The sequence below is a fragment of the Salvelinus sp. IW2-2015 genome, linkage group LG27 (assembly GCF_002910315.2).
Source record: "Salvelinus sp. IW2-2015 linkage group LG27, ASM291031v2, whole genome shotgun sequence".
Lineage (NCBI taxonomy): Eukaryota > Metazoa > Chordata > Actinopteri > Salmoniformes > Salmonidae > Salvelinus > Salvelinus sp. IW2-2015.
In genome coordinates, this window is record NC_036867.1 from 28,326,191 (window position 1) to 28,349,464 (window position 23,274).

The following is a 23,274-nucleotide window of genomic DNA, read 5'->3' on the forward strand; positions in this document are numbered from 1 at the left end:
TTTCTCTGTCTATCCCTCTCTATCACTCCCTTTGTCACTCTGTATCGCTCTCTCTATACCCTCCCCCTGAAGGCAGGTTCCAGGTGCTGCCCAACAACAACCTGCAGATCCACAAGGTGACCAAGGCGGACGAGGGCGTGTACCGCTGTGAGGCGCGAGTGGAGGCCCGCGGCGAGATCAACTTTGTCGACATCGAGCTGGTGGTGAATGGTGAGAAGCTATAGAGTCCACTATAGCTAATACCTATCCATTCATATGCAGTGGTGAACGAAGAGTTAGCCATCTAGCTAGCATATCATATCATATCTCCCCTTGACTATCATAACCAAAACGTTCAGTTATATATGTAACTTTGGTTCTCTGAAGGAACAAAGCTAAACAAATCAGAATCATTAAACCCTACCCAGACATATTTTTCCTCTAACTGTAGCAGCTGGGCCTGATCTCAGAGCAGACTTATGAAGACTAGCGTAGCATACAGTACGGCTACCTGCTCTCGTTTTATACATATCAAAAGCCTATCCAACCATATACAGTGGTCCCTTCTACAATAGCAGCCATACAGCAGTGATGTTAAGGATGAGAAGCCCCTTACGGAGTCACAGTGTAAAGGCTCTCTTAGGCCAGGCACTGGGGTGTATCGATCAGTGGCATACAGAATTGTTGCTCCTCTCAGGGTGAAAATAGAGTCACCTAGTGAGACAGAATCATTCTCCCCTCCTACACTCCAGTCACAGCACTGACACAGGTACAGGGTTGCCAGCTCCCAAACAATCGCACCCCAGGACCACGGGCAAAATGAAACGCTTATCGGTCCAGAGACACTTGGTCTCACACAAAGAAGGAACTTCTGTCTCCGGTGGCAGGGATTAAATTGTCAATAGTGATGGAAAATGTATTTTTCTCTAATCTGATTCAATTCAGGTTCTCTTTTGAGTTATTGATACGAAAATAATCATACCTGGTGTGTAATTGTGTAGGTCACAATTGCTTGCTAATTGTGTAGGTCACAGGAGGTTGGGGGCACCTTAATTGGGGAGAATGGGCTCGTGGTAATGGCTTGAGCAGAATTAGTGCAATGGTATCAAACACGTCAAACACATGGTTTCCTTGTGTTTGATGCCATTCCCTTTGTTCTGTTCCAAACATTATTATGAGCCATTTTGGAAGTGTGATGGACAAGGGTTTGAAGCTGTCCATCAGGTCTCAAGCAAGGTTACTCATCACGCAAGTGTAGTTTTGAACCACCACCGCTACAAAGGCAGTGACTCCAGCAGTTAGAACTGTAGAGTCACTAAATTGTGCTGTGTTGAACATAAGAACTGAGCATTCACCTCAGATCGGCTTAGTTTGAGAGGAAGAACAGACTCACCGATCTAGACAGGCTCATTATAAGAGCTACTTAATGATCAAAGGAGCTGCTGCCACCGCTCCTTTGACTTCCTCTATAGTCGCACTATTTCTGTGATTGAAGATTTCAATTAGCGCCAGCTCGGGGCTTTGTAGCCCAAAAAGCAAAAGGTTGTCATTTTCATTCTCTAATGTGTCCTCAGGAAGGCCCCAGTGAAGCCAGGAATGCAAGCCACCTGAGAGTGTTTCGGGAGTGATTGAAATGTGATCTCTCGCGAGCTATAAGCACCGGTTATGCATGAGCGCCCACAATATTGTCTCGGCTATCTTGCTCTTCCCACCTAATGTAATAAACTCACTCGGTGGGGGAAAAAAACACGGATTGCGTTCAATTTAGAGCACCACTTATAGTTGTGAGGAAGATCCAATAAGCTTGCTCAATGAGGTGAATCCTATTATCCACCCGGCAACATGGCACCCGCCATCCGGCTACGGAGATGGGACAGTCCACTGCAGCCATCACTATAGAGTGTGTCCGACTGAGATAAGGAAAAACTCTGAAGTAACCCACTGGGCACAAACTGGTTGAATCAACATTGTTCAATGTAATTTTTCAACTTATTCTGACGTGGAAAATAGATTGGATTTGAAAAGAGTCATCAACTGATTTATTTAGTATTATTTTTTAATAATTTTTTAGGGGGAGATCAGCTTTAATATTGCAGATACATTGTGGATTCTATCAGTGTAATTGTCTGCATAATTTCCAATCCCCCATATACCAGTCAAACATTTGGACACACCTACTCATTCAAGGGTTTTTCTTTATTTTTACTATTTTCTGCATTGTAGAATAATATTGAAGACATCAAAACTATGAAATAACACGTGGAATCATGCAGTAGCCAAAAAAGTGTTTAACAACTCAAAATATATTTTATATTTGAGATTCTTCAAAGTAGCCATCCTTTGCCTTGATGACAGCTTTGCACAATCTTGGCATTCTCTCAACCAGCTTCACCTGGAATGTTTTCCAATAGTCTTGAAGGAGTTTCCACATATGCTAAGCACTTGTTGGCTGCTTTTCCTTCACTCTGCGGTCCAACTCATCCCAAACCATCTCAATTGGGTTGAGGTCGGGTGATTGTGAAGGCTAGGTCATCTGATGCAGCACTCTATCCCTCTCCTTGGTAAAATAGCTCTTACCCTGCCTGGACGTGTGTTGGGTCATTGTCCTGTTGAAAAACAAATGTTAGTCCCACTAAGCGCAAAAGCAGATGGGATGGCGTATCGCTGCAGAATGCTGTGGTAGCCATGCTGGTTAAGTGTGCCTTTAATTCTAAATAAATTCTATAATTCTAAATAAATTCTAAATTAAAGCACCCCCACACATCACACCACCCCCTCCATGCTTCACGGTGGGAACCACACATGCGGAGATCATCCGTTTACCCACTCTGCTTCTCACAAAGACATGGCGGTTGGAACCAAAAATTTCAAATTTGTACTCATCAGACCAAAGGACTGATTTCCACCGGTCTAATGTCCATTGCTCTAATGTCCATTGTTTCTTGGCCAAGGCAAGTTTCTTCTTAATATTGATGTCCTTTAGTAGTGGTTTCTCTGCAGCAATTTGACCATGAAGGCCTGATTCATGCAGTCTCCTCTGAACAGTTGATGTTGAGATGTGTCTGTTGCTTGAACTCTGTGAAGCATTTGTTTGGACTGCAATTTCTGAGGCTGGTAACTCTAATGAACTTATCCTCTGCAGCAGAGGTAACACTGGGTCTTCCTTTCCTGTGGCGGTCCTCATGAGAGCCAGTTTCATCATAGCACTTGATGGTTTTTGCGACTGCACTTGAAGAAACTTTCAAAGTTCTTGAAATGTTCCACATTGACTGACCTTCATGTCTTAAAGTAATGATGGACTGTTGTTTCTCTTTGCTCATTTGAGCTGTTCTTGCCATAATATGGACTTGGTCTTTTACCAAAAAGGGCTATCTTCTATATACCACCCTACCTTGTCACAACACAACTGATTGACTCAAATGCATTAAGAAGGAAAGATATTCAACAAATTGACTTAACAAGGCTCACCTGTTAAATGAAATGCATTCCGGGTGACTACCTCATGAAGCTGGTTTAGAGAACCCCTAACTTTTAAATATAAAAAAAGTGTATTAGTATATTGAGTTTAAACATAATATTTGTTCAATATTTGTTCTGTCTTTTCTGTTGCATTAAATTGAAATTGCAACCAGCTTTATATTGCTTGTTTTAAAAATAGCGATATTTTGGAGAAAAATGTGATTCCATACATTCATTTCTATGTTCCTATGAAGATTAAAAATATATTGAGTAATTTTTTTTCCATATTCCATCTAGTTCACTTTAAAAAAAAATATATATATATATATATATATTACACTTGATCTTTCTTGAATAAGTTCCTCCATTTCTTTTTGTTTTTCCTCAAACTTATTCTTTGCCTCTGTTAGTTTTTATTGCTATCTAGCTGTACTGTTAGTTCCTCTATTTCCTTTTTTAGGAGGAACTCTTTTGACCTAAATTGTTCTTGTTTTAAATATGATTATTGAATTGCATGGCCTCTAAATGCACATTTACAAGTGGCCCATACAATAAGGTGATCTGCTGTACCTATGTTATGTAGAAAAATGCAAGTAATACATTTTCTGTCTTGGTTTATTTAAAATGTCCATATCCTCACCCTCGCGGAAATTCTGTAAGAGTTATGTGTATATCAAATATTTGATGGTCTGACCTATTATTTCTGTCCCCTATCAACACTCTTTTAACTTTTGGTAAGAAAGTAGTCAAGACGACTAGGAGATCAGATCTCCAACAACAGCACGTTCACGCTGCTCATTCCGTGGGTAAGCGAATGCTCCTACCACTATCTCTCCCAAGCATCTTCAACCGGTATTTTGGCTTACTGCCCTGGATACTACTTGTATCCACAGCACTAACTTGTAAGTTGGTGATCTCCTGCTCGTTTAGTAAGTGAAGCCAGGCTCCATGCAGTGAGTAAGTCCTCCGCCTTCTCTCTGTTTATCATACTGGTGCATGTGTGATCAAGTCTGTGTTGCTTGTGTGTGCTTGCCATTTCACTGGCAGAGCTTGTTTTTGGGAGGCAGAGTGTGGAGTTGAGTACGAACTTATTTTAGCTCACAACAAACTTGTAGCCTGGCTAATACTAGATAGAAAAATGCTGCAATTTTCCCAAAAACACTTGAACACAAGAACTCTTACAAAGGAGACTACCTCGAAAACCAATCGATGGAATTGAGGACGTAAAGACTGCAACTTGGCATGAAACCAAAGTCAAGGCCAAGAAACTCCTGGCAGATCAAGTCAAACTGGACCCTAAACGAATCGAGATGGAGAGGGCGCATAGGAATGGCATTTTCTTCCCCGATGGACGGCCCAGGTCTGTAGTGGTGAAAGTACTCAGGTTCAAAGACAAGGTGGAGAGCCAAGTGCCTGAATGGAACCAAAATCAATGAAGACTTCTCCAAAAAGGTACGCCTCAAAACAAAGGGACTGCTGTCACGAATAAGTGAAGAACAAACAAAGGCAACATCGCATACCTGAAGTATGATCAGCTGGTCGTTCACCCCCCTCTCGTAGGCCTATGGCAAGTGACTCCACTATAGTCCTCTGATTTGACACACACACACCCACATATACTGTACATAAACATATTGAATCTACTTTGTTCATGTGTGTCTTCTAACCTCAGTACCAAAAACACACATTGCTCTAAATGTCATAACACCACTGAAGACTTCAGACATGGACTGTGTCAATGTGTATTCCATAGGAAGTGCACCCCTATTGATAAAACTAACACACATGTATGGTTGTATTGGACATGTGAGGCATGCAATTCTATCTTTCCGTTCCACTCTGTGGATGAATCTGACTGTGTATCTCTCTTAGTTGGTCAGGATATCAACCATGATAACATGGTCTTTAACTTATTAGATATTAATGAAGTGAATTATAAATATCATGATTGTGTTGACTAAGATTCAAATTTCTTGAAATTTACCAGAAATAAGTCTATCACTTGTGATTACTATAATGTTAAGCAATTTAACAACTTGTATAGCAGTTTATCTAATTCCAATACTATTTTATTTTCTACCTTTCATTTGAACGTTTGCAGTCTTCCTAAAAATCATGACTATCTTGATCATTATGTCTTCACTCAGTCATGAACTTTCCATTGTTGCCCTTTCAGAAACATGGTTGACTGAAGAGACAACCATGCTTTATGACATGTCTCCTTTATAATAATGTTCACCACCGTAGAACATCAAGAGTTGAAGAAGAAGTGTCCATTTTTGTTCATAAAAGTTTTCAATTCTTTGTAAGAGAGGACCTCGCACTTACATCTGATAACATTGATGTTGAATCTCTTTTCATAGAAATTCCCTCCTGTTCATTTTTAGGTGGTAAAAAAGTGGTAATTGGATGCATCTATCGTCCACCTGATTAACACATTGGTATCCTTGGATTTGATTAATAATGAAGATAATTTGTTTTCTATTGGGTGATTACAACATAAATGTATTTAAAAGTGAGAACCACTCACTGACATCAGATTAAAAAAAATATATACTTTATACTCCAGCTATCTGTATTCCCTCATCCAAAAGCCCACAAGAGTGACCAGTTCATCTGCCACCCTTATTGATAATGCTTTTACAAATTCTTTGAATAACGTGGCTAATACAGGTATGATTTACAAACACTCAACCACCGTTGAATATGGCCGGTGTCAGTAAACATCTGCAAAAAAGCGTAATGAAATTGTTGCCAGCAGCACAGTTACAGTCACCAACGCTCTGGATGACATGAAAACAGCCTAACCAGCTCTGCTAGGTCGATTAAAATGGTCAGAGTGGGGTGTTCTCTCATTTGTCTGGAAGTATCTAGCAAGCTAGCCAATGTTAGCCAGTTAGTTTGGGTACTTGACTGCCCTTGTGAGGTCAGAACGTTCGGATCAACCCTACTCATCGGTCAGAGCATCCAGTGTGCACTCTGAATGCTCTGAGAGCGAAACGCTCTGAATTTACGGACGGACAATCTGACAGCACAGTTGCAGTCACCAACGCTATGGATAACATAACAGCCTAACCAGCTCTGCTAGGGCGAGTAATGTTCAATGAGCTGTTCTCTAATTTGTGTCTGGAAGTAGCTAGGAAAGTTAGATTGGGTGTTTGACTGCTGCTGTTAGTACAGAATACTCAGGTCAACCTTTAAAGAGATGGGTGAGGCTAAAGCTTAAGAATGTGTGAACGATGCTGAATGGGTGTAGACAAATAAGGGCTCTCCAGTAGTAGTACCAAAACATTCAAAGGGCATTTTCAACTTTCAAAGCATAATTACTTTCCCATTGTTCCTCAACTGTAGTGTATGATATACCATTTTGTAGCTCTTGAGTTTCTACTTTTATCCAATGTAAAGAAACACAATTTAAAATGTTGCTACCTGAGACTGATTTGAACCGGTCGCTCACAAATGTGTGTATTTAACTAAAGTAATTGTGAGCGCTTTAAGATGTTAATGGATTATTTTTCCTGGGATTTTTTTTTTATCAGGTCGATGTAGAGTCTGCTCACCAGACTTTTCTTACATCTTTCAACTCTGTTTTTCACCACTGCTTTCCCTTAGTTAATTAAACCGCGAAAAGAGCAGCAGAATGATTCTGGAAACCTTGGTTTACAACCGGTCTCAAAAATTCCTAAATTTAAAAAAAACAATTTGTATAAAAAGTTTCTCACAAATCCCTCTCCCCTGAATTCTGCAAATTACAAAAAGTATATAAACAAATTTACTCGCCTACTTAAGATATTTTACCAAAAAATTCCAAGAATCCTTAAATCCTATAAAATCAACTTCGAAAATCATCAATCGACTGTTGAATAAAATAAAGTGATCTGTAACTATTCCATCTTAATGTAATGTTGTAAATAAGACCTATAGTGATCCTGATGTTATTTAATGTAAATTAAATAACTTTCTTGTGAATGTGGGTTCCTCTCAGTCCCCCCAAAAAGAGAAAACTGATGGAAATCCCTTGGATTACATTAAGGGACATTTCCTTTCTCTGGTTCAGTTTGATCCTTCTGATGTAATGGAGGTGATGGAGGTAATTGGTAGATATCAGCAGCAGGTCATGATGAGATTGGTGTCTCTTTGGTGAAATCAGTGTCTTCCTCGATCACTGACCCTGTAACATATATCTTCACCAAATCTATGCAAACTGGTATTGTTCCTAAAGATAAGAAAATGGTCAAAGTTATCCCCCTCTATAAATATGTGGATCCAAGATATTTTACACATTTTCGCCCAGTATTTGTACTATCATGTTTTTCTAAAATCCTACAAAAAATTGTGTGTAAGAGAATGTTGAAACATTTAAATCAACACGGTATTCTATATTCCATATGAGCACCAATATGGTTTTCATAAAAGTACTCCACAGATATTCCTCTTTTGAAACTTGTGGATAAAATCGTTAAAGCCCTTAGCAACAATGAATATGCTCTTGGTATCTTTTTAGATTTATCCAAAGCGTTTGATCATGAAATATTACTTTCTAAATTGTTATAAACTCAGCAAAAAAAGAAATGTCCCTTTTTCATGTCTTTCAAAGATAATTTGCAAAATATTCCAAATAACTTCACAGATCTTCATTGTAAAGGGTTTAAACTCCGTTTCCCATGCTTGTTCAATGAACCATAAACAGTTAATGAACATGCACCTGTGGAACGGTCGTTAAGACACTAACAGCTTACAGACGGTAGGCAATTAAGGTCAGTTATGACAACTTAGGACACTAAAGAGGCCTTTCTACTGACTGAAAAAACAACAACAACAAAAGAAAGATGCCCAGGGTCCCTGCTCATCTGTGTGAACGTGCCTTAGGCATGCTGCAAGGAGGCATGAGGACTGCAGATGTGACCAGGGCAATAAATTGCAATATCCGTACTGTGAGACAGCGCTACAGGGAGACAGGACAGCTGATCATCCTCGCAGTGGCAGACCACGTGTAACAACACCTGCACAGGATCGGTACTTCTGAACATCACACCTGTGGGACAGGTACAACAACAACTGCCCGAGTTACACCAGGAACGCACAATCCCTCCATCAGTGCTAAGACTGTCCGCATTAGGCTGTGAGAGGCTGGACTGAGGGCTTGTAGGCCTGTTGTAAGGCAGGTCCTCACCAGACATCACCGGCAACAACGTCGCCTATGGGCACAAACCCACCATCGCTGGACCAAACAGGACTGGCAAAAAGTGCTCTTCACTGACGAGTCGCGGTTTTGTCTCACCAGGGGTGATGGTCTGATTCACGTTTATCGTTGGAGGAATGAGTGTTACACCGAGGACTGTACTCTGGAGCGGGATCAATTTGGAGGTGGAGGGTCCGTCATGGTCTGGGGCGGTGTGTCACAGCATCACGGACTGAGCTTGTTGTCATTGCAGGCAATCTCAACTCTGTGCGTTACAGGGAAGACATCCTCCTCATGTGGTACCCTTCCTGCAGGCTCATCCTGACATGACCCTCCAGCATGACAATGCCATCAGCCATACTGCTCGTTCTGTGCGTGATTTCCTGCAAGACAGGAATGTCAGTGTTCTGCCATGGCCAGTGAAGAGCCCGGATCTCAATCCCATTGAACACGTCTGGGTCCTGTTGGATCGGAGGGTGAGGGCTAGGGCCATTTCCCCCAGAAATGTCCGGGAACTTGCAGGTGCCTTGGTGGAAAAGTGGGGTAACATCTCCAGCAAGAACTGGCAAACCTATTTTGATTTTGATACGTTAGACCATTCCATTCGTGTGGGCCAGCTAAGGAGTATTGGTATCTCTAAGGGGACTTTGGGCTGGTTTGCTAACTACCTCTCTCAAAGAGTGCTGTGTATAAAGTAAAAACATCTTCCGTCTCAGCAACTGCTTGCACCAAGTGCGTACCCCAAGGCTCGATCCTAGGCCCCATGCTCTTCTCATTTTACATCAACAACATAGCTCAGGCAGTAGGAATCTCTCATCCATATATATATGCAGATGAAACAGTCTTATACTCAGCTGGCCCCTCCCGGATGTTGTGTTAAATGCTCTTACAACAAAGCTTTCTTAGTGTCCACAACTGCTTTAACTGTGACGTCATCCCAATTGGGATTCGGACTTTGACTAAGGCTTCTATTAGGGCAGGTGGTCCAGGTCCTGAGTCAGCAAAGCATCCCCAAACCATCACACCACCACACCATGCTGACCCCAAACCATCCCACTACCACCACCATGCTGACCCCAAACCATCACACTACCACCACCATGCTGACCCCAAACCATCACACTATCACCCACCATGCTGACCCCAAACCATCACACTACCACCACCATGCTGACCCCAAACCATCACACCACTACCACCACCATGCTGACCCCAAACCATCACACCACCACCACCACCACCATGCTGACCCAAACCATCACACTACCACCACCATGCTGACCCCAAACCACACACTACCACCACCATGCTGACCCCAAACCATCACACCACCACCACCATGCTGACCCCAAACCATCACACCACCACACCACCATGCTGACCCCAAACCATCACCCACCACCACCACCATGCTGACCCCAAACATCACACCACCACCACCACCATGCTGACCCCAAACCATCACACCACCACCACCACCTACGGAGCTGTGAGGGGAACGGCACCTCCGTACCTTCAGGCTCTGATCAGGCCCTACACCCAAACAAGGGCACTGCGTTCATCCACCTCTGGCCTGCTCGCCTCCCTACCTCTGAGGAAGTACAGTTCCCGCTCAGCCCACTCAAAACTGTTCGCTGCTCTGGCACCCCAATGGTGGAACAAACTCCCTCACGACGCCAGGTCAGCGGAGTCAATCACCACCTTCCGGAGACACCTGAAACCCCACCTCTTAAGGATACCTAGGATAGGATAAGTAATCCTCCTAACCCCCCTCCCCCTTAAAAGAGTTAGATGCACTATTGTAAATGGTTGTTCCACTGGATATCATAAGGTGAATGCACCAATTTGTAAGTCCCTCTGGATAAGAGCGTCTGCTAAATGACTTAAATGTAAATGTAAATGTCCAACAAGCTTTCTTCTACCCTTAACCTTGTGTTCTAAACACCTCAAAAACGAAGGTCATGTGGCTTGGTTTGGGAATGCCCCTCCGCCCACAGGTGTTATTACTACCTCTGAGGGGTTAGAGCTTGAGGTAGTCGCATCATACAAGTACTTGGAGTATGGCTAGACGGTGCACTGTCCTTCTCTCAGCACATATCAGAGCTGCAGGCTATAAGTTAAATCCAGACTGGTTTCCTCTATCATAAATCGCTCCTCTTTCACCCCAGCTGCCAAACTAACCCTGATTCAGATGACCATCCTACACATGCTAGAGACATACTTTTAGATTGCCAGGTAAGGTGCTCATCGACGCGCTAGATGTTCTTTACCATTCCCATCAGATTTGCCACCAATGCTCCTTATCGACACATCACTGAACTCTACAAAGGAGTATAAACTGGTAATTTTCTTTATACCCATCGCAACACCCACTGGTTGATGCTTATTTATAAACCCTCTTAGGCCTTCACCCCCCCTATCTGAGATATCTACTGCAGCCCTCATCCTCACATACAAATACCCGATTCTGCCCAGTCACATTCTGTTAAAGGTCCCCAAAGCACACCACATCCTTGGGTCGCATCCTCTTTTCAGTTCGCTGCAACTAGCGACTGGAACGAGCTGCAACCAAACACTCGAACTGACAGTTTTATCTCAATCTCTTCATTCAAAGAAAACGCTCAATCGTGGACACTGTTACTGGACAGTTGTGGGCTGCTTTGTGTGATGTATTGTGTCTTACCCTTCTTGCCCTTTGTGCTGTTGTCTGTGCCCAATAAGTTTATGTTACTTCATGTTTTGTGTGCTAGAGCCATCTGTTGTTTGTTATGTTCTGCTGGTTGCTTACCCATGCTGTGTTGTCATGTGTTGCTGCCTTGTATGTTGCTTGTCTTAGGTCTCTCTTATGTGTGTCTGGCTGTTTGTGTTTTTCCTTAGACTCTTATATTTCGTATGTTATTTTTTTATTTTTTATCCCAGGCCCCTGTCCCTGCAGGAGGCCTTTTGGCCTTATTGGTAGGCATCATTGTAATAAGAATTTGTTCTTCAACGTGACTCTATGTCTCGTGTAAATAAAGGTTAAATATAAAAAATACAATGTAAAAAAAAAATCCCTTTTGAAATGACTGTAATGTGCCCAGTGGCTAAGCTTTTCTAAAAGGAGGAAATGGGAAAAGACTAAACCTAAGAGTCTAAAGAGCGGGACCAGCTAGGTGGATGGATAGGGAGGAGACGCGCCTCTACAAGAGCCAAAGTAGGGGCCCTGCTACCGAAGCACTAGATACCTACGTGGGGTAAAAAGTATTTGGTCAGCCACCAGAATGGTGCATTTCCTCACTGTAAAAAGATGCAGAGAGCCTAGTGGTAATGTTTTCATCAATAGGTACACTTCAACTAAAATTCAGGAAATTCACATTGTAGGATTTATAGAATGAATTTAATATTGCAAATGGATGGTGGAAAATAAGTATTGGTCAATACAAAAGTTTATCTCAATACTTTTGTTATATACCCTTCTGTGGCAATGACAGAGGTCATAAACGTTTTCTGTAAGTTTACTTCAACAAGGCTTTTCACACACTGTTGCTGGTGATTTTGCCCATTCCTCCATCAGATCTTCCTCTAGAGCAGTGATGTTTTGGGCTGTTGCTGGGCAACACGGACTTTCACTCCCTCCAAGACTTTTCTATGGGGGTTGAGATCTGGAGACGGGCTAGGCACTCCAGGACCTTGAAATGCTTTCTTACGAAGCCCACTCCGTTGCCCGGTGCGGTATGTTTGGGATCATTGTCATGCTGAAAGACCAGCCAACGTTTCATCTTCAATGCCCTTGCTGATGGAAGGAGGTTTTCACTCAAAATCTTCACGATAACATGGCCCCATTCATTCTTTCTTTACACGGATCAGTCGTCCTGGTCCCTTTGCAGAAAAACAGCCCCAAGCATGATGTTTCACCCCATGGCGTCAACAGTAGGTAAGATGTTATTTGGATGCAACTCAGCTTCTTTGCTCTCAAACACGACGAGTTTAGTTTTTACCAAAAAGTTTATATTTTGGTTTCATCTGACCATAATGACATTCTCCAATCTTCTTCTGGATCATCCAAATGCTCTCTAGCAAACTTCAGACGGGCCTGGACATGTACTGGCTTAAGCAGGGAGGACCACGTCTGGCACTTACAGGATTGAGTCCCTGGTCGGCGTAGTGTGTTACTGATGGTAGCTTTCTTACTTTGGTCCCAGCTCTCTGCAGGTCATTCACTAGGTCCCCCGTGTGGTTCTGTGATTTTTGCTCGCCGTTCTTGTGATCATTTTGACCCCACGGGTGAGATCTTGCGTGGAGCCCCAGATCGAGGGAGATTATCAGTGGTTTGTATGTCTCCATTTCCTAATAATTGCTCCCAGAGTTGATTTCTTCAAACCAAGCTGCTTACCTATTGCAGATTCAGTCTTCCCAGCCTGGTGCAGGTCTACAATTTTGTTTCTGGTGTCCTTTGACAGCTCTTTGGTCTTGGCCATAGTGGAGTTTGGAGTTAGATGTGACTGTTTGAGGTTGTGGACAGGTGTTTTTATACTGATAACAAGTTTCAAACAAGTGCCATTAAAACAGGTAACGAGTGGAGGACAGAGGAGCCTCTTAAAGAAGAAGTTACAGGTCTGTGAGAGCCAGAAATCTTGCTTGTTTGTAGGTGACCAAATACTTATTTTCCACCATAATTTGCAAATAAATTCATTAAAGATCCTACAATGTGATTTTCTGGAGAAAAAAATTCTCATTTTGTCTGTCATAGTTGAAGTGTACCTATGATGAAAATTACAGGCCTCTCTCATCTTTTTAAGTGGGAGAACTTGCACAATTGGTGGCTGACTAAATACTTTTTTGCCCCACTGTATATGTGGCCCTAATGGAATTTGAAGTATAGTTACACGTGCCTTAAGAAGTGAACTAGAGCTTAGGAGACCATAAAGGAAACACTAAAGAAAGAAACACCCAAAGTAAGGCCCTAACATAAATATGTGTAGTCATTTGTGTGTTTTACTCACTCTGTAACACAGCTTGTCCTAAAGTGGGTATAATTTTCCCCAAGCCTCAGAATTATATATGAAACTATAGATTCAACCAAATAGTTGTCTAAAAACATATTTATAAGTTTAGTTGAGGGGGGAATAATTACATCAGTCAGTGTGTCAGTCAGTACAGAGTTGGTCTAAAATGGAGTAAACCGCGATACGGCTCAGATGTTTTTGATTAGTATTAGCATTGACATTATCATGCAGACAGTGTGGCTAGCCTAGCGTACCCTTCCCTCTCAGACTCCGGCGTTATCATTAAGGGCTGGCCTCCCGCTGATTGGCTGGTGGATAGGGGTCAACTCAGCAGAGTGTCCTACTCCTCTTCTGATTGGCTGGCTGAAAAGAAAAGGTCGCCAGGGAAGAGGCTGAGTCATTTTAGGCTGAAACCCATCGGCTACACCTGCTTTTTCCTCACCCTTTCCAATTGAAACAACTTTTAAATACAAATGGAGCTGTAGCCTTTTCAAACTCACCATTGTTCAGACGACCTTCAGAAATAAGTTTGATTTAGGTAGATTTTTCCCACAATTTTTTTTGCGATTGATTACAGTCAATTACACTGTATGATCAAAAAATGAACTAGTTCAATTATATGTGTGTGTGTGTATGCATATGTGTGTGTTTCTGGGCACTTGTGTCTATTACCGTATGTTTGTGTGCACAAGGGAGCATGTGTTTCCCCCCCATATATCTCTCAACCTTTCTTCTTCTCCAAGTCTTTGAAATTGAAATGATAAAGGAGATTAAACATTTATTATCTCTGCTACTTAGCATGTTGCTGTCTCTGTGCCTAGTATGGGTCTCCCATTAACTGAGCTGTTTTCAATGAGGCTCACTGATGTGGGAATGGACTGTATTGGATCAGGGACTTGAGAGAGTGGTGTTCGATTGGCAAGCAAATCAATGGTAATCTTGTCTGAGAGAGAGAGAGAGAAATTCTGTCTCAGCGCAACCTGTGGCACAGTAGTACTGAATAAAACACATGCAATTGATATTACTTGGCCGTTTCAATAGCCTGAAGCTTGGAAAGTTTTGATATTCATATACAGTGGGGTCCCTTGATAAAGATGAGCAATATTGACTATATAAAATAATTAAAATACTTAGTTATGCTATTTTATATATATATATATATATATATATATATATATATATATATATATATATATATATAATACAAATGCTTAGAGAACGAGATTTTGTTTAACAAGTAATAACAAGAATACACCTACTGCTTTCATATAGGCTAACCAATTAGGTTTAGGACGACAGGCAAAGTGCTAGCTACTGCTGTCAACCAGGCTAACCAGCTAGGTCTAGGATGACAGGGTAAATGCAATCTACCACTGTTAGCCTGGTTAACTAGCTAGGCTTGATTGATTTGCTACATGCTGGTTAACACTATTAGCCTGGTTAACCAGCTAGGCTAGGATGACAGGCTAAATGCTAGCTCAATGTTAGCCTGGTTAACTAGCTAAGATGACAGGCTAAATGCTAACTACCATTGCTAGCATGATTACCTGCCTACCTGTCCCTTGGAAGACTGCAGAGTGACATTACAGTGTACCCATTTCCCCTCTAAGGACAAGACAAGACAAGTCCAACACGAGCATTGACCGTGCACAGTAAATCACTTGCTCATGATAAACGGTGGCGAATTAACATGTAGAATCGTTTGGAAATTTGAAAGAATGGCTGATATTCTATGGTCAGAAGCAATAGCACGACCACTCTCTGCACAACCACTGTGCACAGCCGACATTCGTGTTGATCTGTCTAGTTAAGTCACAACAATCTTAATTTGAAGATGGGGTGGGGAAGATGACAATGCTAGTTGCCTGTGTGCATATTGTTTCACTGCCATTGTTTTGCTCTCATATGTGTAATTTGATGAAGTTCTCACCACTAACTGTCATCTTTGTCTTGTTCCTATAGTTCCTCCTGTGCTGTCGGTACTACAGCAGTCATTCAATGCCACAGCAGATTACCAGGAGTCAGTGACTTTCACCTGCATCACATCAGGATCCCCCGACCCTGAGGTCACCTGGCACAGGTACAGTTAGCCCCCTACACACTACGTCATGGTTGTGTTCATTAATCACAAAACGGAAGAACACAGAGTAGGCATTACCTGAACTTCAATAAGAAACCCTTGTTTTCGTTTTACACTGCAAAACGATTTGCAACCTTGTGACCTAAAATACATGATTAATGTGTCCTATTCATACATCTAAACTTCTTCATACGCTTGTGGCTTGGCAAACCAAATGCAATCCACCCATTCGTTGACAAAACTATTAGCCAACCAGACCACTAGCTCAACCACATTTGGGGTATGTTTTGATTCATATTATGGCGATGTCACCAAATGTAGTCTGGTTTATACAGTTGAAGTCGGTAGTTTACATACACCTTAGCCAAATACATTCCCAGTGGGTCAGAAGTTTACATACACTCAATTAGTATGTGGTAGCATTGCCTTTAAATTGTTTAACTTGGGTCAAACGTTACAGGTAGCCTTCCACAAGCTTCCAACAATAAGTTGGGTGAATTTTGGCCCTTTCCTCCTGACAGAGATGGTGTAACTGATTCAGGTTTGTAGGCCTTCTTGTTCGCACATGCTTTTTCAGTTCTGCCCAAACATTTTCTATAGGATTGAGGTCAAGGCTTTGTGATGGCCACTCCAATACCTTGACTTTGTTGTCCTTAAGCCATTTTGCCACAACTTTGGAAGTATGCTTAGGGTCATTGTCCATTTGGAAGTCCCATTTCCGACCAAGCTTTAACTTCCTGACTGATGTCTTGAGATGTTGCTTCAATATATCCACATAATTTTCCTACCTCATGATGCCATCTATTTTGTGAAGTGCATCAGTCCCTCCTGCAGCAAAGCACCCCCACAACATGATGCTGCCACCCCTGTGCTTCAAGGTTGGGATGGTGTTCATCGGCTTGCAAGCTTCCCCCTTTTTCCTCCAAACATAACGATGGTCATTATGGCCACACAGTTCTATTTTTGTTTCATCAGACTAGAGGACATTTCTCCAAAAAGTACGATCTTTGTCCCCATGTGTAGTTGCAATCCGTAGTCTGGCTTTTTTATGGCGGTTTTGGAGCAGTGGCTTCTTCCTTGCTGAGCGGCCTTTCATGTTATGTCGATATAGGACTCGTTTTACTGTGGATATAGATACTTTTGTACCTGTTTCCTCCAGCATCTTCCCAAGGTCCTTTGCTGTTGTTCTGGGATTGATTTGTACTTTTCGCACCAATGTACATTCGTCTCTAGGAGACAGAACGTGTCTCCTTCCTGAGCGGTATGATGGCTGCGTGGTCCCATGGTGTTTATACTTGCGTACTATTGTTTGTACAGATGAACGTGGTACCTTCAGGCATTTGGAAATTGCTCCCAAGGATGAACCAGACTTGTGGAGGTCCACACATTTTTTTCTGAGGTCTTGGCTGATTTCTTTTGATTTTATATCACATTGACTGTATATCACTGATACAGACTAGTGCCTCCTTCAATGTCGCAATTTTCTAAATGACACACACACACACTCTTCACAAGCCAGTGCTGTCGACAGACACTGTAAACGATGACATCGCATTGACACTGTGACATGTCCTTCTAGAGTGTGCCACATTAGTCATACCTGCATCAGTAACATGTTACATCTAACACACTCATTCATTCATACAACAGCTGTTGCATACATCCTGAACCTGAGTGACACACTCATTAGCATGGTGTTAGAAGCTATAATAACAGGATTGTGTTCATTAGGCACCAAATGGAAGGAAACAGTCTGAAACAAGGAGGAACCACTTGGGCTTGTCCAATTAGAAATGCAGATGTTTCCTCCATTGCAAAACGCTTTAAAACACTTTTCATTGTATGCCCTAATGAACACAACACGGTTACCCTGTTACAGATGTAGGATCTTAATTTGACCAGTATTGTCGTAGCAAAATAATTCTGCAGCAACGGGATTTGAGCGTTTAATCCATAATGTTGCTTGTCCGGTGGTTAGGCGATTAGGTGGACAAAAGTGAAAAGTGCAATACTGTTACTGTGTGCTGGTGAAGATTTTCAGTGAATTTATGTAAATCATAAAACTCATCTGTGACAGATCCTACACCTGTAACTTTTTGGTAACTTTCGTGAATGAATGGCTTGTTCTGCCCTCTTCACAGCAAGACAACAACCCCCTTTTCTCTTTCTAGATCTGTGTTTCCCATCCTCTCTTTCGCGAAAGACCCCCAGCCTTTCCCCTTAATTTGTATATTCTCGTGCTAGCACACCGGATTCTTCTGGTCAACTAATCATCAGGCCTTTAATTCGATCATGTGTGCTAGTGCTGGAATAGATGTAATAAGTGGAGTGGCTAGAGATACTTGAGGAGAGATTTGGGAAACTTTAGGAGGTCTCCCAAATGCGCATTCATATATATGCTGCTCTATCAAATGCTAATACAGTTGTGTGGGAGGAATTCATAAATGTTGTGTACATGTCAAAGTTCATTTTCAACTTTCAGAAGATAAGTCTGAACTGTGCCATGCATTTAACCTTTGGAGTGGCTCCAAATATAACAGTTTTTGTATTGGCTGTGGGAAGGATTTTGACTGACAATTTTTTTTGTTCCCGCGCCTCAAATTCACTCTTGTAATTGCTTTTCTATCAATGGGAGAGATGGAGTTTTAATTGGCCATGTAATTACGCAAAGCAATTGAAATGTTAAATCTAGGTTTATCCTGTGAAAATCATATCTCGATGTGCCTCGCCTTGCACCACTGGCTTGCCTAATTGCTCCATGTAGACTGTCACACTGTATTGAGTTCAAATAAATGGTTTAGAAAGCTCTGCTTTTTAACCATCCTGACCACCAAGCTTGACTCTGTACTGTGACTCTTAGAAAAAAAGATGCTTTCAAGAGTTCTTCGGCTGATCCCCCTTTTGAAGGACCCTTTTTGGTTGCAGGTAAAACCCTTTTGGGCTCCATGTAAAACCCAGGGTTCTACCTGGAACCAAAATGGTTTCTCCTATGGAAACAGCCGAATAACCCTTTTGGAACCTTTTTGTCTAAGAGTGTACTGCCCTCTTTGTTCCGCCTTGAACACTACTCCACACTGACCACAACTCAACCCGGACCGTAACTCCATCCTGACTGCAGCTTCACCCTAACACTTTGATCATCGCTCCACACGCTGACCACAGGTCATCACTGACCACAACTCAACTCTAACCACAGCTCCACTATGTCCATTGTGTTCTCTTCATCATGACAACTGCAATCTGACCACTGTGCCACCATAACCATACCCCCCTCCATCTCCCTCACACTGGTTTTCAAGACTGCACTCATAACCATTCTGGTTTTAATGGTATTAAGGTGCTAGAGGACACCTCTTTCTTTCTCATCTTCTTTCTCTCATACACCCTCTTGCCCCTCCTCCCTCAGTTACATTTCCTGTTGTGGTGTGTGGTGTTTCCACCTGGCTGGCTGGTTGTGCCTGCTTTCAGTCAGTCATAGACTCTGATACGGCCAGTGTAATTTCCTGTGCCTAGCGCGCTGCCCGCTCCACAGACCAGCTTGTACGTACACACACACACACAGTTCTTCATTTCCTCCCTGGCTCCCTCCAGCCTTATTACTTACTATACCTCAGTGTTTCTCCCAGTCCACTTTCAATTACCCTCCCTCTCTCTCGCTCTCTCTTTCCTTGAGAGACGGTGTTTTAACATCATTATGATGTGTGTGGGGGATGTGTGCGTGTGACAAACTATTTATTTTGAAATGCAGTAAAGATGTTTTTTATGCTTATCGTATCAAGATGAAGGTGGTTGTGGTGGGGGGGGGGGGGGGGGGGGGTTGTGTCTGTGTGCATGCATAGAGATATACATGTTCTATCTCTATGTTTGCATGTGTGTGTAGTTGAATTGGTTGTGCACCTCTGGCCTATATGTTTTTATGTGTATTGTACGAATTAATCATCTCTACCTGCACTGTCTCGCTGTACACAGGAAGGGCCAGCAGTTGGAGAGGTCAGAGCAATACGTCCTCGACACCATGGAGGCAGGCAGGAGTACCCTGACCATCCGCAACATCATCCAGGGGGACGGGGGCGACTATACCTGCCGAGCCACCAACAAGGCCGGGTCAGAGGAGAGGGAGCTCTTCCTCAAAGTGTTTGGTGAGTGTAGCAGCATGTTCTTCGTGGGCATCCATACTTATGTTATGACGTTCTCAAATTTAAGTAAACATGTCAAATGGTCTCACGTCACATTTAACAATTACAACCAAAATATAATGTCCTTCTCAGCCATCTTAATGTCATCATGCTACTGTACTTGGATTTTATCTGGGTTTTTTTTATGTTTCTTCGACCAGAAAACCAGAATTGGACCAATAATTGATGTCATTTTAGCATACCCATTTACTTTAGATTTCTATAGGTATTAGGCACTATTTAAAGCTTTTAAACATGTTTACTGTGTATTTCTTGATGTTCCTCGGGAGTGTAAAGTCTTGGACCTTTTGCACGTCTCTATATGAATAATGGATTGGAATGAAAGATGCTGCGTCTTGAGAGCTACAAACTGCAAATTCTGCCATAATCTACATGTTTCCTGTGCATTATAAGCAACATATTCCAACATAAGCTACATATTCCTGACTATTACCAAAGATTTTTAGAAATAACCCAAGATAGACCACAGCCTGTTGTTTCCAATGAGAACAAATTAGTCATTGTGAGCAGAACAAGTATGGAGGGGGGCAGAACCAAGCACGAGTGTTCTAGAACAGGGCTCCCCAAACCTGTTCCTGGAGAGATACCGTCCTGTAGGTTTTCGCTCCAACCTTATTCTAGCGCACCTGATTCTAATTATTAGCTGGTTGATGGGTTAGTTACAACTGGAGTTACAGCGAAAAACCCACAGGAGGGTGGCATTCCAGGAACAGGGTTGGAGAGCCCTTTTCTATAATGTATTTCCGTTAGGGGGAACACATACTCTGTGAAGTGCACGTGTGTAGTAACTATATCCACCCTTTTTTTAAACTTTTGCACAGGGTAAAATCGACAAAACCTAGTCCACTCTGTTTGTAAAAGATTCTAGTTTTGGGAACAGAAACCTATATTGCGATCAAATGTTAAATCGATGAGTACATTTGCATAATGTCGGCCAAAATCCATTTTGTTCCATCTTCTCCCACTGCTGGCCACTGGGCTTCTTCTTATCACAATATTTGTCATTGAGTGGAAACGCCAACCAGATGCTTCACAATTATACATCCTGTGAAATATCTGGCTCATTGTTCTATCTGTGTTATTATTAATACATATTGATTTGAATATAAGGTGTTTCGTCTTAAGCGCAACAAACAGCCAATTCCTATTCACCAAGGAAAAATATTATTTCAGAGGAAAACTTTCACCATACAAATCAAATCAAAGTTTATTTGTCACGTGCGCCGAATACAACAGTGAAATGCTTACTTACAGGCTCCAACCAATAGTGCAAAAAAGGTATTAGGTGAACAATAGGTAAGTAAAGAAATAAAAACAACAGTGAAAAGTAACAGTAGCAAAGCTATATACAGTAGCGAGGCTATAACAGTAGCGGGGCTACATACAGACCGGTTAGTTGGGCTGATTGAGGTAGTATGTTCATGTAGATGTGGCTATGCGTATATGACTATGCATACAGTTGCATACAGTTGCCACTACCTCAACCAATCATCCAACAACTTGAATATAATACAATTCCAGATGGAAAAAAATACATCTAATTTATTGTACAGTCGGTGACACCCTGTTCATAAAAGTTTACATTTATATTTTCATAAAGATGCCAGCATATTTCCTCCCTGATTATTCTGATGGAGCTCTTTCCTCTTTATGAAAATATATGGAGATTTGTGCTCTAGTCATCAAGATCCTTTCAAGGCCAAGTATCCGGTTGTTCTTCAAAATGCGCATTTTAAATTAAAGAAGTTAGCAGAGGGCTTGAGTTTTGTTTCGCAAAGTGCGGCGTGAAACACAGTTGTAAGATAGTTTTATTACCCCTGACAGTTGAGAGAGCAGGGGATGACGAGAAGAGAGGTTGGTGTTGCCCGCAGAGCGCTGCACTGGCCAACATCTGGTCTACCATGAAACATCAATATATATACAGTGGTTCCTCCTTTAAAAGTTGCGTTATGGGCCTCCCGGGTGGCGCAGTGGTCTAAGGCACTGCATCGCAGTGACTCTGGGTTCAAGCCCAGGCTCTGTCGCAGCCTGCCGAGACCGGGAGGTCCATGGGGCGACGCACAATTGGCCTAGCGTCGTCTGGGTTAGGGAGGGTTTGGCCGGTAGGGATATCCTTGTCTCATCGCACACTAGTGACTCCTGTGGCGGGCCGGGCGCAGTGCACGCTAACCAGGTCGCTAGGTGTATGGTGTTTTCTCCGACACATTGGTGTGGCTGGCTTCCGGGTTGGATGCGCGCTGTGTTAACTTCTTATGGCTGCAGGGGCAGTATTGAGTAGCTTGGATGAAAGATGCACAGAGGTGCCCAGAGTAAACGGCTCCTCAGTCATAGTTGCTAATATATGCATATTATTATTAGTATTGGATAGAAAATACTGAAGTTTCTAAAAACTGTTTGAATTATGTATGTGAGTATAACAGAACTCATATGGCAGGCAAAATCCTGAGAAGTTCCACTTCCTGTTTGGATTTTTTCTGAGGCTGCTAGATTTTCAACCAAGCTCCCATTGAAATTACAGCGAGATATGGATGAGTTTTCACTTCCTACGGCTTCCACTAGATGTCAACAGTCAATAGAACTTTGTCTGATGACTCTAATGTAAAGGGGGGCCGAAGGAGACAGGAATGATTCACCACTGCCATGAGGTGACCACGCATTGAACACGCGCGTTCATGTGAGAGGCAGCTCCATTCCATCGCTCAACTGAAGTCAATGTAATTCTCCGGTTGGAACGTTATTCAAGATGTATGTTAACAACATTCTAAAGATTGATTCAATACATCATTTGACATGTTTCTACTGACTGTTACGGAACTTTTGGACATTTCGTCACGTATAGGTGGACGCGCTTTGTGACTTTGGAATTGTTTACCAAACGCGCTAACCAAAGTAGCTAATTGGACATTATCGAACAAATCAAGCATTTATTGTGGACCTGGGATTCCTAGGACTGCATTCTGATGAAGTTCATCAAAGGTAAGGAAACATTTATCATGTATTTTCTGGTTTCTGTTGACTCCAACATGTCGGCTAATTTTACTATTGTTCTGAGCTCCGTCTCAGATTATTGCATGGTTTGTCTTTTCCGTAAAGTTTTTTTTGAAATCTGACACAGCGGTTGGCATTAAGGAGAGGTATATCTACTATATATTCCATGTGTATAATTGTATTATCATCTACATTTATGATGAGTATTTCTGTTGAAACGATGTGGCTATGCAAAATTACTTGATGTTTTTGGAACTAGTGAATGTAACGCGCCAATGTAAACTCAGATTTTTTTATATAAATATGAACTTTATCAAACAAAACATACATGTATTGTGTAACATGACGTCCTATGAGTATCATCTGATGAAGATCATCAAAGGTTAGTGATTAATTTGATCTCTA

General features: G+C 42.1%; 1 protein-coding gene across 3 annotated transcripts in view; it reads left to right on the forward strand.

Annotated features, from left to right (window-relative positions):
* Window positions 1-23,274, forward strand: part of LOC111953620 (neural cell adhesion molecule 2-like) — a 396,017-nt gene that overhangs the window by 304,377 nt on the left and 68,366 nt on the right. For all 3 annotated transcript variants that reach the window (XM_023973008.2, XM_023973009.1, XM_023973010.2), the window contains exons 5-7: window positions 73-210; window positions 15,568-15,685; window positions 19,655-19,824. In XM_023973008.2, coding sequence (XP_023828776.1) covers window positions 73-210; window positions 15,568-15,685; window positions 19,655-19,824 — 426 coding nt within the window. The remainder of the gene's footprint in view (window positions 1-72; window positions 211-15,567; window positions 15,686-19,654; window positions 19,825-23,274) is intronic.